Source organism: Ylistrum balloti, unplaced genomic scaffold (assembly GCF_031769215.1).
Source record: "Ylistrum balloti isolate Yb309-2 unplaced genomic scaffold, AGI_CSIRO_Ybal_v1 Utg370608, whole genome shotgun sequence".
In the NCBI taxonomy this organism is placed as follows: Eukaryota; Metazoa; Mollusca; class Bivalvia; order Pectinida; family Pectinidae; genus Ylistrum; species Ylistrum balloti.
Genome location: NW_026782374.1, coordinates 187,103 through 202,839, shown reverse-complemented (window position 1 = coordinate 202,839; position 15,737 = coordinate 187,103). Strand labels below are relative to the sequence as shown.

Genomic DNA, 15,737 nt, shown 5'->3' with positions numbered 1-15,737 from the left:
CGGTAGTCGTGGACTCGCTGACACCTACAGCCCATGTATACGTACCTACCATCTAATGTTGACATGTGGAGCATGTGTACCGGAAGTATATCAGCTCTACTAAATATAGAGATGTATCGGACTGGAATTCCGGAATTAGAATTTGTAAATTTCAAAAACTTTGATATGCAAGAGTATGTTTCTCCTGTTCGATTTTTGAAACCCTTGTCAACAGTAGATGTAATGTAGTATTACATGAATATTAGCATGGGTTTGTTTAATATTTACAAATATGTACATAAGTATACTATCAAAGTACATGGTTGTCACTAATATTGTCAATTTGAGATCTAAAATAAGAAAGAGTAAAAAAAATTTTGTAAAGTACCATATTATAAACCAGTATACCGTTACATATTGGTTTAAACAACGCTATAACCATATCTGTTAAGCTATATATTGACACGGTTTACCAGGCTCCATAGACAGTTTTTTACGTATGTATACTATGTACTGCACCACTCAAATACCGGAAGTAGAAAGTACAACCGGAAATAGTAGACAAAACGATTTTGACAAAGTAAATGGTTGTCACTGATTGTCATAATCTTAAAATAAAAAAATAAAAAAACACATCAAAGTATAGTACCATATCATATACCAATATACTGTCTCGTGTTCTGAGAGGATATTCATATTCAATAATCCTCAGACATACCTACACATTTATAATATAGTACCGGCTATCGATTTCATTAGGCCTTTATGGCATATCAAAATTTTATAAGGGAGCATATCAAAACTGGAGGCTAATAATATTCACGGTCACCAACAAAAAACGTCCAGCCTGATCAACCGTACCGAGGGCCTAGACTGCATGTTGGTCAAAACAATGTCTGCTAAGCTCTCGGTACGGTTAACCAGGCTCCAGAAAAATATAAATATATATATATTTTTGAAACGTTTTCATTTACCATATTTAATCACATAGATAATTATATATATAATGGAAACTGAAGGTACTCATAATCATCCTTACACTCATATATTTATCTACTGCATGTACACACAGATAATATATGCCTGTGTAGCACCTTTTATCATATTATTACGACAGAATTTTGAAACCGACAGCGTATAATTGTAGACATACATATGTACATGATTATGTGCCCAGTCTGATCACTGTACCGAGAGCTTAGACTACATGTTGGTCAGAACAACATGATCCATATCCGCCAAGCTATCGACACAGTTGACCAGGCTCTAGAGACAAAGATTTTTGTGTTTTTCTCCCCACATGTACCATTTATATACTGCACTACTCAAATACCGGAAGTAAAACATGCAACCGGAAGTAGTATAAAAATAATGTTAACGTTCTGCAGTTGACAGTTTCTGGGAATATTGATCAAATTATACAGTTACTGAAAATGTCAATATCATAAGTTAAAATATATGGTACATTCCTGATATCCGTATACTGCAAAGACAGAAAATATGTAAATTATTATGGAATTCTGTATATCTAATAGAAATAGATTATATTTGTACAGAGACATCGGAGACAACACATATAGAAGGATAGTCAATATCATACATGATCACTCGTCAAGTTTTTTTTTTTTTTAGTTTTTGTCGTCCAGGAGGCATTCATCTGACAGAACCGTGTCACTAAAAAGTCTCCTTATTTTTCCGATTTTAAGCCGAGCAAACAACTTGCCATCCACACTCCATGTACGCTCAACACAGCCAAGTTCATATGCTTCTTTCAGACGCTGTTGGTTTGTTTTAGTGAGATCTTCCATAATGGCTGTACCTGTACACTTAAGTTTTTTTCTCCATTTGATAATGTCAGCTTTTTTTCTGCGTTGCACAAATTTACAAATAATTGGCCTTGACTTTCCTTCCCTGTAGATACCCAGTCTATGAGCAGTGTCTATATCTGCTTCACAGATGTTAACGTGCTCTAAAGTTCTGACTAGGTCCACAACTTTCCCTACTGTCTCTTCTACTGTTTCTTTCTTGTTATTGTCCGGAAGACCTGGGATTCTTATTGAGTTTTTTCTGCCGTGCTGCTCTAAGTCATGGCATTTAAGTTCCATTTCCTTGATTTTGACACTTGCTTTCACAACTTCTCTTTCCAGTAGAACAATTTTATGTTTAAGGAAATCATTGGTTTTTTCTAGGTCGAATACCCGGCTTTCCAAATGCTCTACTAACTCTTTGTTTTCCTGTGTGATGTCATCCCTCAGCTTCCTCATCTCAGATGCCATATCATCCTTGAGGCTTGAGACCATGTTCAAAATACTGTCCAACTTTTCCTCTGTTGACATATTTGGATTTCCTCTGAACACCTCACTGAGTCTATTTCCAGTTTTGGAGGTTCCCTTTGTGTTACTACTACTGTAACTTCTGGTTGAAGTGGCCATGATTATACAACACAGTACAATTGTGATAATAGTTTAGGCACAACACAAAATACTAGCTGAAGTCTATATATAAGCTACCTGTACATACACTGTAGTTGCCAGTGGTCCTGTACTGTGGTCAGTCAGCCATGACTATGGGTCACAGTGTAGAAGTTTTAAATGCAGTTTTTTTTTTTTTTTTTTTGCCAATTTTAAAGACAGTTTTCCAGAATTAACTCCACCAAAGGTTGAACAGTAGTTCCATATTCACCTCTGCCAAAAGTTGTACCCAAAAATTGTCTAAAACTATGAAAATCCAGAAAAAATTATCAGAGCTGGTTTTTGTGGTCCTCTGTACACTGTGACCAGTACTCACCCAATTTAAACAAGAAAAATTCAAAGGTTTTGATCAGTTATGTAAGTATCTTCCTATATGTAAATGAAGACAATCAAAGGTATTATCAACTATGTAATTATGTTTCTTTATATTAACCACAGACAATCAAAGGTATTATAAGTTAAGTAATTATGTACCTATATATAAAGAACAGACAGTCAAAGGTATTATCAGGTATCTAATTATTTTTCTATATATAAACTACAGACAATCAATGGTATCATCAGGTATGTAGTTATGTTCTTTATATCAACCAGAAACATTCAAAGGTATTAACAGCTATGTAATCATGTTCCTATATATAAACCACGGAAAATAAACGGTATTATATTGTTTGTAATTATGATCATATGTATAAACCGAAGACAATTAAAGATGTTATCCGGTATGTAATTATCTACCAAATATATAAACCAACGACAATTTAAGGCATGGAATCATGTACATATTTATCAACAACAGAAAATCAAAGGTATTATCAGGTTTTTAATTCTCTACCAATATATAAAAAAAGACAGTCAAAGGTATTATCAGGTAAGTAATTATGTACCTATATATAAAGAACAGACAGTCAAAGGTATTATCAGGTATCTAATTATTTTTTTATATATAAACTACAGACAATCAATGGTATCATCAGGTATGTAGTTATGTTCCTTTATATCAACCAGAAACATTCAAAGGTATTAACAGCTATGTAATCATGTTCCTATATATAAACCACGGAAAATAAACGGTATTATATTGTATGTAATTATGATCATATGTATAAACCACAGACAATTAAAGATGTTATCCGGTATGTAATTATCTACCAAATATATAAACCAACGCCAATTTAAGGCATGGAATCATGTACATATTTATCAACAACAAAAAAATCAAAGGTATTATCAGGTATGTAATTATTTTCCTATATATAAACTAAAGACAATCAAAGGTATTATCAGGTAAGTAATTATGCTCCTATATATAAACAACAGATAGTCAAAGGTATTATCAGGTAAGTAACTATGTTCCTATATATAAACAGCAGATAATCAGAGGTATTATCAGGTATAAAATTATCTATCAATATATAAACAAACGAGAACCAAAGGTATAATCAGGTATGTAATTATATATAAACCAAAGACAATCAAAGGTATTATCAGGTATGTAATCATGTAATTATATATAAACAAAAGACAACCAAAGGTATTATCAGGTATGTAATTATGTAATTATATATAAACCACAGACAGTCAAATGTATTATCAGGTATGTAATTCTCTACCAATATGTAAACCGTATATAATCAAAGGTATAATATTATCAGGTATTCAATTATATTCCTATATATAAACAACAGATAATCAAAGGTAGTATCAGGTATGTAAATATGTTTCTATATATAAACAACAGACAGTGAAATGTATCATCAGGTATGTCATTCTCTACCAATATATCAACCCTATATAATCAAATGTATTATCAGGTTTGTAATTCCCTACCAATATATAAACAAAAGACAATCAGAGGTATTGTCAAGTATGTAACTATGTTCCTATATATAAACAACAGACAGTCAAATGTATTATCAGGTATGTAATTCTATACCAATATGTAAACCATATATAATCAAAGGTATTATCAGGTATTTAATTATGTTCCTATATATAAACCACAGACAATCAAAGGTGTTATCATGTATTTAATTATGTTCCTATATATAAACAACAGACAGTCAAATGTATTATCAGGTATGTCATTCTCTACCAATATATAAACCACAGACAATCAAAGGTATTATCAGGTATGTAAATATGTTTCTATATATAAACAACAGACAGTCAAATGTATTATCAGGTATGTCATTCTCTACCAATATATAAACACTATATAATCAAATGTATTATCAGGTGTGTTATTCCCTACCAATATATAAACAAAAGACAATCAGAGGTATTGTCAGGTATGTAACTATGTTCCTATATATAAACCACAGAAAATCAAAGGTAGTATCAGGTATGGAATTATTTATCTATATATATAAAAAAACAGACAATCAAATATATTAACAGGTATGTAATTATGTTCCTATATATAAACCACAGATAATCAAAGGTATTATCAGGTATATGATAACTACCAATATAGAGACAAAAAGCAATCAAAGGTATTATCACGTATGCAATTATGTTCCTTTATACAAACCACAGACTATCAAAGGTATTGATCAGGTATGTAATTATGTTCCTATATAGAAAACAGACACATTCAAAGGTTTGATCAGGTATGTAATTATGTTCCTATATGCAAACCAAGACAATCAAAGGTATTATAAGGTTTGCAATTCACTACAAAAGTATAAAACAAAGACAATATAAGGTATGATTAGGTATGTAATTATGTTCCTATATATAAACCACAGAAAATCAAAGGTATTATCAGGTATGTAATTTTCTACCAATATATGAACGTATACTTTCAAACGTTTAAAGTAGTTTAAGTTATCTTATATCTTAGTTAATTTCAGCATAATGAGAACATTTTCAAAATGTCAACTTTCCCGTGTACAATCCATACCACAATAACACTATCTGTAAATTCCCTTCGCGCTACTCACACATGTGATACCACGGATCAAATATTACTATTTTTTGATAACAATGCATCAATTAGTGCATGTGCACCCCGTTCCATAAAAAACATCCACACAACAACTTATGTCAAGTTAATGCCTGAAATTCAAGTGAAAACTAGTGTAGAATCACAATAACTACATGATAAACATTTTACTCTGTCGAACATAATAATTCAGTATTGAGGATGTATATCATTAATATATGGAAACCAAAATCAATTCTACTTAACTCGAACATGTACAATCACACACTGTGACCTATGTATCTAAATCATGTCAAATTGATCGTATAAATTTCTATCAACATTTGCGTATAGCCCAAATCTCACACATATGCTACCATGGTTACAAACATATATATATAATTGACTCTGTATAATTCACCGTTTGTATATCACCATGTTGATACTAAAGTGTTTGTTTAGAACCTTGTAATACTAAGTCTGATTCAGTAGGACAAAGCAATGGTCCCAACTATTCCGCCACTCGTCAGTAAATATTTAAAGTGATCGACGAAACGTCAAACTTTAGAAGGGGTTGGGTGCTAGTGCGATAACTCAATAGATGTCGTTTTGTTCATAATTGTAATTGTATACCTGATGATTCTAGAAGAACGTCAAACTCGTGAATATTCTGAACCCGCCATTATTCGAATGAATTAAAACATGGCATGGAGGTTAATTGCAAATTTGGGGACTAAACGTCCACCAGAAAGCAGTATAGTAGCATTCTTATTGATATGTATGGTACCTTGATTTAACAGAAAGCAGTATAGTAGCATTCTTATTGATATGTATGGTACCTTGATTTAACAGAAAGCAGTATAGTAGCATTCTTATTGATATGTATGGTACCTTGATTTAACAGAAAGCAGTATAGTGGCATTCTTATTGATATGTATGGTACCTTGATTTAACAGAAAGCAGTATAGTGGCATTCCTATTGATATGTATGGTACCTTGATTTAACAGAAAGCAGTATAGTGGCATTCTTATTGATATGTATGGTACCTTGATTTAACAGAAAGCAGTATAGTGGCATTCTTATTGATATGTATGGTACCTTGATTTAACAGAAAGCAGTATAGTGGCATTCCTATTGATATGTATGGTACCTTGATTTAACAGAAAGCAGTATAGTAGCATTCCTATTGATATGTATGGTACCTTGATTTAACAGAAAGCAGTATAGTGGCATTGTTATTGATATGTATGGTACCTTGATTTAACAGAAAGCAGTATAGTGGCATTCCTATTGATATGTATGGTACCTTGATTTAACAGAAAGCAGTATAGTAGCATTCCTATTGATATGTATGGTACCTTGATTTAACAGAAAGCAGTATAGTAGCATTCCTATTGATATGTATGGTACCTTGATTTAACAGAAAACAGTATAGTGGCATTCCTATTGATATGTATGGTACCTTGATTTAACAGAAAGCAGTATAGTAGCATTCCTATTGATATGTATGGTACCTTGATTTAACAGAAAACAGTATAGCAGCATTCCTATTGATATGTATGGTACCTTGATTTAACAGATAGCAGTATAGCAGCATTCCTATTGATATGTATGGTACCTTGATTTAACAGAAAGCAGTATAGTAGCATTCCTATTGATATGTATGGTACCTTTATTTAACAGAAAACATATAGTAGCATTCCTATTGATATGTATGGTACCTTGATTTAACAGAAAGCAGTATAGTAGCATTCCTATTGATATGTATGGTACCTTGATTTAACAGAAAGCAGTATAGTATCATTCCTATTGATATGTATGGTACCTTGATTTAACAGACATTGTACTGTTATGGACTCATACCTTTTTCTTATTTCAGTCATTTTGATATTTCGCGAATAGACAAGGTACCCAAGGAACTATTTGACCCAGAGATCCAGAAAGAGTTGCTGGTACTGGAGGAACAAGAGGTTTGTATGTTACTGTGTATTCTTGATGCATTTCGCTTATTCCAAAACCAAAAATAAATTGAAACGTCCGACAGTTGTGACTTTATCATGACCACAATCATGCGATAGGTCGCACAATTTTTTCGGGTTTGGAAAAAAATGTTGGCTTATATTACGGATTGAAAATCAAACGGATAATTCGTTATTACTGAATAGTGATCACATGAACATTACAATAAATCGGTAATTACAAGTCATTTTCAATTCAACAATTTTCGAAATAATACTGGACCTGCATTAATAAGTCATATCGTATATAGTTTCACACCTGAGAGAGTGGTCAGTAGTGATGCTTCGGGAAACAAAAGTTAACCTGTATACAGGTATATACATGACAGGTTCGGATCTATACCGGCTGGGTTTACCTGCATACGGGTGTATACATGGCAGGTCCGGATCTATACCGACTTGGTTTACCTGTATACGGGTATATACATGACAGGTCCGGATCTGTACCGGCTGGGTATACCTGTATACCGGTATATACATGACAGGTCCGGATCTATACCGGCTGGGTTTACCTGTATACGGGCATATACATGACAGGTCCGGATCTGTACCGGCTGGGTCGCCCGTGTAACAAACACAACACTTAGATTTACCCGAGCATATATTCTTTGTTTAAAAGATGAATGAAAAATGAAAGTAATACAAAAATTATGAAAACAAAATTTTGGGATTTGCTGTAATTGCTGTAATATAAAGAGGCGTTCATTTAATGTTTACATACATAATGTATATATAATGTGTGATGTCCGTACACTAAGGTTGGTAACGTACATTTCTTTGTAAACAAAATACATTAAACTACGAGTACATGTACCTTTTCAGTGTGTATCTGATATATTTACAAGTGTCCAACCTATGTATCAATGGCTTAATTAGAAAAATACTTGTATTCTTATATATTTAGAAAATAAATAAACCCTATCCCACACATATTTTTTTAACAACCACTATGGAATCGCACATTTGTGCGATGGAACCGCACAACATGTGCACAAATGTGAGATAGCCTATTTCGTCAGATTTTCCTATCGTGCAGACATTTAGTGTACATTGTGCAGACATCGTGTAAACATCGTGCAGACACCGTTCAGACATCGTGTAACCCTGTATGATCCCACAACTGTACCTGCTGCACTCCCAACAACCCGGTAATTTATGAAAGTATAAGTTACAAACAAAGGATCACATGAAATTAAAATTAGTAATACATCTGAACATTTCATACTTTTGCTCGAAACCTAATAGCTCTTTAATTTTAAGTCAACGCTTCAAAGCATGACATAGAAACTACTTCCCTTCTCCTATCCTACCTGCTTCTTCAACTGTTGCCCAACTTGATGAATATTGAACTATCGTCGATCTACCAGTTACCAAAAAAATTCAAAAATAATTGGAATTGACTGTGGATTTGGTGGAAAACTACATCAGGGAGTTGGTTAACTCAGATCATTATTCGTCGTATTCACATTCTGATTTTATTAAGTCTATCATTATTTTTTCTAAAAACAACACCGTTTAAACCAAACTGATGATTTGGTATTCCTTAACACAGAGTCAACAGACACACTAGTAAGTAACACCTTTCTATATTAATTCAGAGTTAGAATAAGATACAGCCGAGCCAAACAATTGATAAAACTGCATCATACAGCTGTTTCGTCCTTTTAGGACTCATAAGCGATGCTAAGAATCTCAAGTTTGAAGCACAGGAGGCGACTGAGACAAATACCACGTTGATCGGAAGAAAAATCAAAAGCTAGACTGGGAGGTACAGCATCCCCATAGTTCAATATTGTTGTATATACTTTATACTTTTGAACAACGTCAAGCACATGTGTCTGTTCCAAACATTGGCACTATTCGAATGGATTTAAACATAGCATGGACGTTACGGCAAACCTCTTGGACTAAATGTCCACAAGTAGTGTCTACCACATGCAATCTCGAAGATTGCACAAAATGAATAGCACCTCGAAATGAAACAAAAGTTAGATACAATAGAGACAAATAATGAATTAAAATGTATCATACAGGTGTTTGTTCTTGAGGAACTAGCCAGTGATGCTTTGGGCCTAAATTTTGAAGTTTAGATGTTGACTAAGGAAAATACAAAGTGTTCGAAAGATGGTCAAAATTGGGATAAGGATGTGCACTAACCTCCACACTTAATTATCAAATTAGAAATGTATGGTTGTATTAGATGACGCGGCATAACTACTTAATCCATGTCTACAAACACCTGAACAATAACAGATGGTCATGCTTTTGAATTACATAATAATAGGATTATCAGTTCCTAAAGTTAACCACAATCGATATAAACCGCGCATCTTTTCCTCCTTCTGCTTCATGGATTATGCCCATCATCCAATCATGATTGCTATCTTGTGACACTTGTGAATCATTATGAAGCTTTTGTTTTGAAAAAATGTATAATGTCAACATAAGTATACCATGTATGGTCAGTCGCAGTATCACTATGACGTCACTTGACCTTGTAACCTCATTTAAATTTTCAATCATTGGTAGTGCTTTTTAGATTGTGGCATAACAAAAACAAAAATAGAAGAAAACGTTTAAAATCTCGCTTTTGTTGAATTTTGATCAGATTCACCATTTGGTTTGATTAACCGGTTGTATGTCCTCCTTGGGACAATGAGGCTTGGCCAGATTCGGGAAATATGCGAAAGTGAAATTCTTTCTTTTCTTGGAGATGAAGGTTTTATGGCAACATTTGGTACTAGTTGGAAGGTTTTGTATAAATGACGTGTCTGCATCAGTTTGGATAATGCAATTTCTGTCACGCCAAACAAGGTGAGCGCTATAGTCCCCTTGAGTTTCTTGTTCAAAACCTGGGCGTTTTGATATGATTGGTGTTGAGCAGATGGCGTCACCCGCCAATGAATAATTGCTGCATTTCCAGCGGAATCGATTTTAACGTACGAAACCATATAAGAAACAAACAAGTATGGTGATTGTCTCCTTCACTCTGCCTACCAATCGGCACAATGCCAGCCAGCATTCTCCGCTGCAATTTTCATGTCACATTGAGCAACAGTCGATGGAGGAGATCAGAACTCATCTATCCACGTTAACCAAGTAGATGATTTCTCACTCCAATTTCCTCTATTACATTAAAAATGCAGCAGTGAAGAGGAAAGGCCCAATCTACCCACGGTCAATATATCATTCAAAACATCGTATGGAAGCATAATAATGTGTATGGATATTGCATGGTGGGAGCAGGCGCATTAACTAGATCACTTTTAAAATTTGAAACTTAAATTCAATGAAAATATAACGTGTTATATTAATGCTTGATAAAGAGTATTTACTGCCTGATGGTTATGTCCATGTTACGTATTCCTTACCATTATTGAACATCGGAATCCATCAGGTGGAGGATAAACATCGGAATCCATCAGATGGAGGTAGAACATCGGAATCCATCAGGTGGAGGATAAACATCAGAATCCATCAGGTGGAGGATAAACATCGGAATCCATCAGGTGGAGGATAAAAATCGGAATCCATCATGTGGAGGAAAAACATCGGAATCCATCAGGTGGAGGAAGAACATCGGAATCCATCAGGTGAAGGATAAACATCGGAATCCATCAGGTGAAGGATTAACATCGGAATCCATCAGGTGGAGAATAAACATCGGAATCCATCGGGTGGAGGATAAACATCGGAATCCATCAGGTGGAGGATGAACATCGGAATCCTTTAGATTGAAGATCAACATCGAAATCCATCTCTCTGAGGATGAACATCGGAATCCATCAGATGGAGGATAAACATCGGAATTCATCCATCTGATGATGAACATCAAAATCGTTTAGGTTAAAGATTAACATCGGAATCCATCAGATGGAGGATAAACATTGGAATACATCAGGTGGAGGATGAACATCGGAATCCATCAAGTGGAGGACGAACATGGTAATCAATCATGCTGAGGATGAACATCTGAATTTATCAGGTGGGGGAGGAACATTGGAATACATCACTCTGAGGATGGAAATCGGAATACATCAGGTTGAGGTTGGACATCGGAGTACATCAGGTTAAGAATGAACATTGGAATCCATCAGATGGAGGATGAACATTGAAATACATCAGGTTGAAGATGAACATCGAAATCCATGAAGTTAAGGATGAACATCGGAATCCATCACACTGAGGATGTACATCAGAATACATCAGGTGGAGGATGAACATCGGAATACATCAGACTGAAGATGAACATCGGAATTAATCAGGTGGGGGATGAAAATCGGAATACATCAGGTTGATGTTGGACATCGGAGTACATCAGGTAGAGGTTGGACATCGGAATACATCAGGTTGAGGTTGGACATCGGAGTATATCAGGTTGAGGTTGGACATCGGAGTACATCAGCTTGAGGTTGGACATCGGAATCCATCAGGTTGCGGATGGACATATGAATACATAAGGTGGAGGATGAACATATGAATCCGTCAGCCTGAAGATGAACCTCGAAATCCATGAGGTTAAGGATGAATATCGGAATCCATCAGGTGGAGGACAAAAATCGTAATACATCAGTTGGAGGATGAACATCGGAATCTATCAAACTGAGGGTGTACATCAGAATACATCAGGTGGAGGATAAACATCGGAATACATCAGACTGACGATGAACATCGGAACCCATCAGGTTGAGGATGGACATATGAATACCTAAGATGGATGATGAACATATGAATCCGTCAGGCTGAGGATGAACCTCGAAATCCATGAGGTTAAAGATGAATATCGGAATCCATCAGGTGGAGGACTAGCATCCTAATCCTTTAGGTGGAGGATGAACACCTGAATACAACAGGTGGAGGATAAAAATCGTAATACCTGAGGTAGAGGATGAACATCGGAATCCATCAGTCTGACGATGAAGATCCGAATCCGTCAGGCTGAGGATGAACATCGAAATCAATTAGGTTAATGATTAATATCGGAATCCATCACTTTGAGGATGAACACCGAAATACATCACGTGGAGGATGAACATCGGAATCCATCAGGTGGAGGATGAACATCGGCATCCCTCAGACTGATGATGTACAGCGGAATACATCAGGCTGAAGATGAACATCTGAATCCATCACACTTAGAATGAACATCGTAACACATCAAGCTGAGGATGAACAGCAAAATCCATTAGGTTAAGGGTTAACATAGGAATCCATAAGATGGAGGATGAACATCGGATAACATCAGGTGGAAGATGAACATTGGAATACATCAGATTAAGGATTGACATTGGAGTACATCAGACTAAGGATTGACATCGGACTACATCAGTCTGAAAAAGAAAATCGGAATCCATCAGGTTGAGGATGGGCATATGAATACATCAGATAGCGGATGAACATATAAATTCGTCAGGCTGAGGATGAACCTCGAAATCCATGAGGTTAAAGATGAATATCGGAATCCATCAGGTGGAGGACTAACATCGTAATACATCAGGTGGAGGATGAATATCGAAATCCATGAAGTTAAGGATGAACATCGGAATCCATCACACTGAGGATGTACATCAGAATACATCAGGTGGGGAATGAACATCGGAATGCATCAGACTGGAGATGAACATCGGAATTAATCAGGTGGGGGATGAACATCGGAATACATCACTCTGAGGATGAAAATCGGAATACATCAGGTAGAGGTTGGACATCGGAGTACATCAGGTTGAGGTTGGACATCGGAGTACATCAGGTTGAGGTTGGACATCGGACTACATCAGTCTGAAGAAGAAAATCGGAATCCATCAGGTTGAGGATGGGCATATGAATACATCAGATGGCGGATGAACATATGAATCCGTCAGGCTGAGGATGAACCTCGAAATCCATGAGGTTAAAGATGAATATAGGAATCCATCAGGTGGAGGACTTACATCGTAATACATCAGGTGGAGGATGAACATCGGAATACATCACTCTGATGATGAACATTGGAATACATCAGGTGGAGGATGAACATTGGAATCCATCAGATGGAGGATGAACATTGAAATACATCAGGTGGAGGATGGACCTCGGAATACATCAGAATGAAGATGAACATTAGAATACATCAGTTTGGGGATGAACATCGGAATCAATCACACTAAGGATGTACATCAGAATCCATCAGTCTGAGGATGAACATCGGTATCAAGCAGTCTGAGTATGAACATCGGAATCCATCAGGTGAAGGATGGACATATGAATACATAAGGTGGAGGATGAACATATAAATCGTCAGGCTGAGGATGAACCTCAAAATTCATGAGGTTAAGGATGAATATCGGAGTCCATCAGTTGGAGGACTAGCATCGTAATCCTTTAGGTGGAGGATGAACACCTGAATACAACAGGTGGAGGATAAAAATCGTAATACCTGAGGTGGAGGATGAACATCGGAATACATCAGTCTGACGATGAAGATCCGAATCCGTCAGACTGAGGATGAACATCAAAATCGTTTAGGTTAAAGATTAACATCGGAATCCATCAGATGGAGGATAAACATTGGAATACATCAGGTGGAGGATGAACATCGGAATCCATCAAGTGGAGGACGAACATGGTAATCAATCATGCTGAGGATGAACATCTGAATTTATCAGGTGGGGGAGGAACAATGGAATACATCACTCTGAGGATGGAAATCGGAATACATCAGGTTGAGGTTGGACATCGGAGTACATCAGGTTAAGAATGAACATTGGAATCCATCAGATGGAGGATGAACATTGAAATACATCAGGTTGAAGATGAACATCGAAATCCATGAAGTTAAGGATGAACATCGGAATCCATCACACTGAGGATGTACATCAGAATACATCAGGTGGAGGATGAACATCGGAATACATCAGACTGAAGATGAACATCGGAATTAATCAGGTGGGGATGAAAATCGGAATACATCAGGTTGATGTTGGACATCGGAGTACATCAGGTAGAGGTTGGACATCGGAATACATCAGGTTGAGGTTGGACATCGGAGTATATCAGGTTGAGGTTGGACATCGGAGTACATCAGCTTGAGGTTGGACATCGGAATCCATCAGGTTGCGGATGGACATATGAATACATAAGGTGGAGGATGAACATATGAATCCGTCAGCCTGAAGATGAACCTCGAAATCCATGAGGTTAAGGATGAATATCGGAATCCATCAGGTGGAGGACAAAAATCGTAATACATCAGTTGGAGGATGAACATCGGAATCTATCAAACTGAGGGTGTACATCAGAATACATCAGGTGGAGGATGAACATCGGAATACATCAGACTGACGATGAACATCGGAACCCATCAGGTTGAGGATGGACATATGAATACCTAAGATGGAGGATGAACATATGAATCCGTCAGGCTGAGGATGAACCTCGAAATCCATGAGGTTAAAGATGAATATCGGAATCCATCAGGTGGAGGACTAGCATCCTAATCCTTTAGGTGGAGGATGAACACCTGAATACAACAGGTGGAGGATAAAAATCGTAATACCTGAGGTAGAGGATGAACATCGGAATCCATCAGTCTGACGATGAAGATCCGAATCCGTCAGGCTGAGGATGAACATCGAAATCAATTAGGTTAATGATTAATATCGGAATCCATCACTTTGAGGATGAACACCGAAATACATCACGTGGAGGATGAACATCGGAATCCATCAGGTGGAGGATGAACATCGGCATCCCTCAGACTGATGATGTACAGCGGAATACATCAGGCTGAAGATGAACATCTGAATCCATCACACTTAGAATGAACATCGTAACACATCAAGCTGAGGATGAACAGCAAAATCCATTAGGTTAAGGGTTAACATAGGAATCCATAAGATGGAGGATGAACATCGGATAACATCAGGTGGAAGATGAACATTGGAATACATCAGATTAAGGATTGACATTGGAGTACATCAGACTAAGGATTGACATCGGACTACATCAGTCTGAAAAAGAAAATCGGAATCCATCAGGTTGAGGATGGGCATATGAATACATCAGATAGCGGATGAACATATAAATTCGTCAGGCTGAGGATGAACCTCGAAATCCATGAGGTTAAAGATGAATATCGGAATCCATCAGGTGGAGGACTAACATCGTAATACATCAGGTGGAGGATGAATATCGAAATCCATGAAGTTAAGGATGAACATGGGAATCCATCACACTGAGGATGTACATCAGAATACATCAGGTGGGGAATGAACATCGGAATGCATCAGACTGGAGATGAACATCGGAATTAATCAGGTGGGGGATGAACATCGGAATACATCACTCTGAGGATGAAAATCGGA

The 15,737-nt window shown here is 36.4% G+C and overlaps 1 protein-coding gene across 1 annotated transcript in view; it reads left to right on the top strand.

Annotated features, from left to right (window-relative positions):
- LOC132556926 (GTPase-activating Rap/Ran-GAP domain-like protein 3) overlaps positions 1-15,737 on the top strand; it is a 148,591-nt gene that overhangs the window by 55,216 nt on the left and 77,638 nt on the right. Inside the window, exon 7 of the mRNA XM_060221381.1 lies at positions 7,257-7,347. Within this exon, the coding sequence (XP_060077364.1) occupies positions 7,257-7,347 (91 nt within the window). The remainder of the gene's footprint in view (positions 1-7,256; positions 7,348-15,737) is intronic.